This window comes from Lactuca saligna, chromosome 9 (genome assembly GCF_052625555.1).
Source record: "Lactuca saligna cultivar CGN05327 chromosome 9, ASM5262555v1, whole genome shotgun sequence".
Lineage (NCBI taxonomy): Eukaryota > Viridiplantae > Streptophyta > Magnoliopsida > Asterales > Asteraceae > Lactuca > Lactuca saligna.
In genome coordinates this window covers 111,524,699-111,526,827 of record NC_136425.1, presented here as the reverse complement: position 1 = coordinate 111,526,827, position 2,129 = coordinate 111,524,699, and the positions used below count along the sequence as shown (strand labels likewise).

Below are 2,129 nucleotides of genomic sequence, written 5' to 3'. Positions count from 1 at the left end.
CAACACTTCGTATGTAAAAATATGAAAAGTATAAAAGCCTACATGACGCGTGGCGCCTTTTACCATTAACAGAAAAAACATGACCACCCTTAGCCTAAGTATGTGGTTATTTTTTATATTTTATTTAAGAGAAATTAAATACCATTTTATTTATTCTTGTTACTCATCTTTCTATTATTTTTAGATAGATATGATAAATATAATAAAATTTTATTAAATTAATTAAATATGATAAATATCACAATTTTAAATACGTACTAAAATAGATAGAAAAAATAGACAATGATAAATAGAAAAATAACATTAATTATGAACATTTTTAAAGAAAATATGATGTTTATGTATACATAAAGATCAAGGATTGAACATGAAATCACCACATTTGCATTTCCAACACATGGGTTTGTAGTTGGAGATATCGTCCCCTCTTGAATTAACTATGCTTTTAGGGGTTGTACCCAATGCTTCTTGAGTTGTTCTAATGAATCTAGGTACAATTGGGACTTGAACTGCGACACAATGACCACAATCACTACAATAACTCTTCTCACATCTCGGTGGTCTTGATCCAATCAAAAGGCTACTTCTTTCCATCTGCATCAAATTCAATCACACAAATTAGGTTGTTCTTTGACTTTTTCACGTCAACCATTAGAAAGTAAGAATAAAAAGATGCTTTTATTATTATTGTTATTTTGGAGGTCAAATAGCATAATTTTCAACTTCAATATTGACAGAGAAACTTGCTAACGGCTATCAAGTATTATTAAGGGAAAGCTTAAAGTGTAAGTAATTGTATGCATCCTAAATTAAGAATAAAAATGGTTCTTTTGACTTTTGAGGACAAATGGCATAATTTGCAAGTTATACCAAGTGTTTAATGCTAAAACATACATGGGCAACAATATACATCTCAAAAGTAATCCATTCAACAAGGACAATGGAATTATAAAATTCTTTTCACTTTTGTGGTCCATTGTGCAAACTTTCTACTTCAAATTTCATATTAAAACAGGGTAAAATCATTTGACTACAACTTAAGGAGTTTACAAATTGTTGAAGTCCTAAACAAAACCCTTATATAGTTTTCTTATCTGTTTTAGTTATTAATCCAAGATCAAGAGTTACAAGTATAGGGCTTTGACTTTTGACAAAAAATATATTAACTTTCAACCTTTAAAATTTTGATGCTAGATGTAATCTTGTACAAAATTCCCCTTAACTAAAATAAAATTTATACTAATTAATACAAAGTGATGAACATCATGTTTAGATTTTACATCAATTTCAAACCTAACTTTGCAGATTGAATAAAGAATTAAGTTGCAAGACAGCAACCAGCAAAACAGATGTCAACCATGCTTTATTTGAAGTCTCACCTGGTCATCGTTGTTTATCAGCTTCGAATTCGATCTTCCTGCAATCACATTGTAAGAAAGAAAACCAAAAGTCAATTATATATATATATATATATATATATATATATATATATATATATATATATATATATAGAGAGAGAGAGAGAGAGAGAGAGAGAGAGAGAGAGAGATGAGGAAGAAACCTTGAGGTAAAAATCGTGAGTGGGTGGAGGTTAAAATGAGGAAAAAGATGAAGAGAGCAGATGGAGTTTGAAAGAATCCCATTTTGAGGAATTGGGAATTTGGTAGAAAGAGAAGAGGGATAATTATGAAAGAGGTAAAAAGAAGAAGAAAAGATCACGATCTTTTCTTGATTTCATTCTCAATCCTTTTGGTCACTCACACTCACTCTCACTCTGGTGATGCTGATGTAAGACAGACAGAAAATAAAAGAAAGCAACTAAACTCCTGGAGAGAGAGACAGACGCCTACTCACTCTTGTTTTATAGACCAAACTCTATCTGTAACAACTTAATTTCTTTTCATAGAGCCAGATGCGGTTAACTTTTTTTTTTTTTTTTTTTTTTTTTTTTTTTTTTTAATAAACGAAAATGTATTAATATCGAAGAGTTTAACTTTTTTTTTAGACTTAAACGTTATGTTTTTTTTATTATTATTTTTGTACCGATAAATATAATATATTCATAATCTAACACTTAATTTTATCTATGTCTACAACAAATTTAAACTTCCAATCTCAAAAAATGATGT

The 2,129-nt window shown here is 29.0% G+C and overlaps 1 protein-coding gene across 1 annotated transcript; it reads right to left on the bottom strand.

Annotated features, from left to right (window-relative positions):
• Positions 1–283: 283 nt before the first annotated feature.
• Positions 284–1,844, bottom strand: LOC145017629 (EPIDERMAL PATTERNING FACTOR-like protein 2). Its single transcript, XM_078975621.1, has 3 exons — positions 1,562–1,844; positions 1,380–1,417; positions 284–594 (listed from the first exon to the last, which is right to left on the bottom strand). Exons 1-3 carry the CDS (start codon positions 1,641–1,643, stop codon positions 355–357), a joined length of 360 nt encoding a protein of 119 aa, XP_078831747.1. The 5' UTR covers positions 1,644–1,844; the 3' UTR covers positions 284–354.
• Between the last annotated feature and the right edge of the window lie 285 nt (positions 1,845–2,129).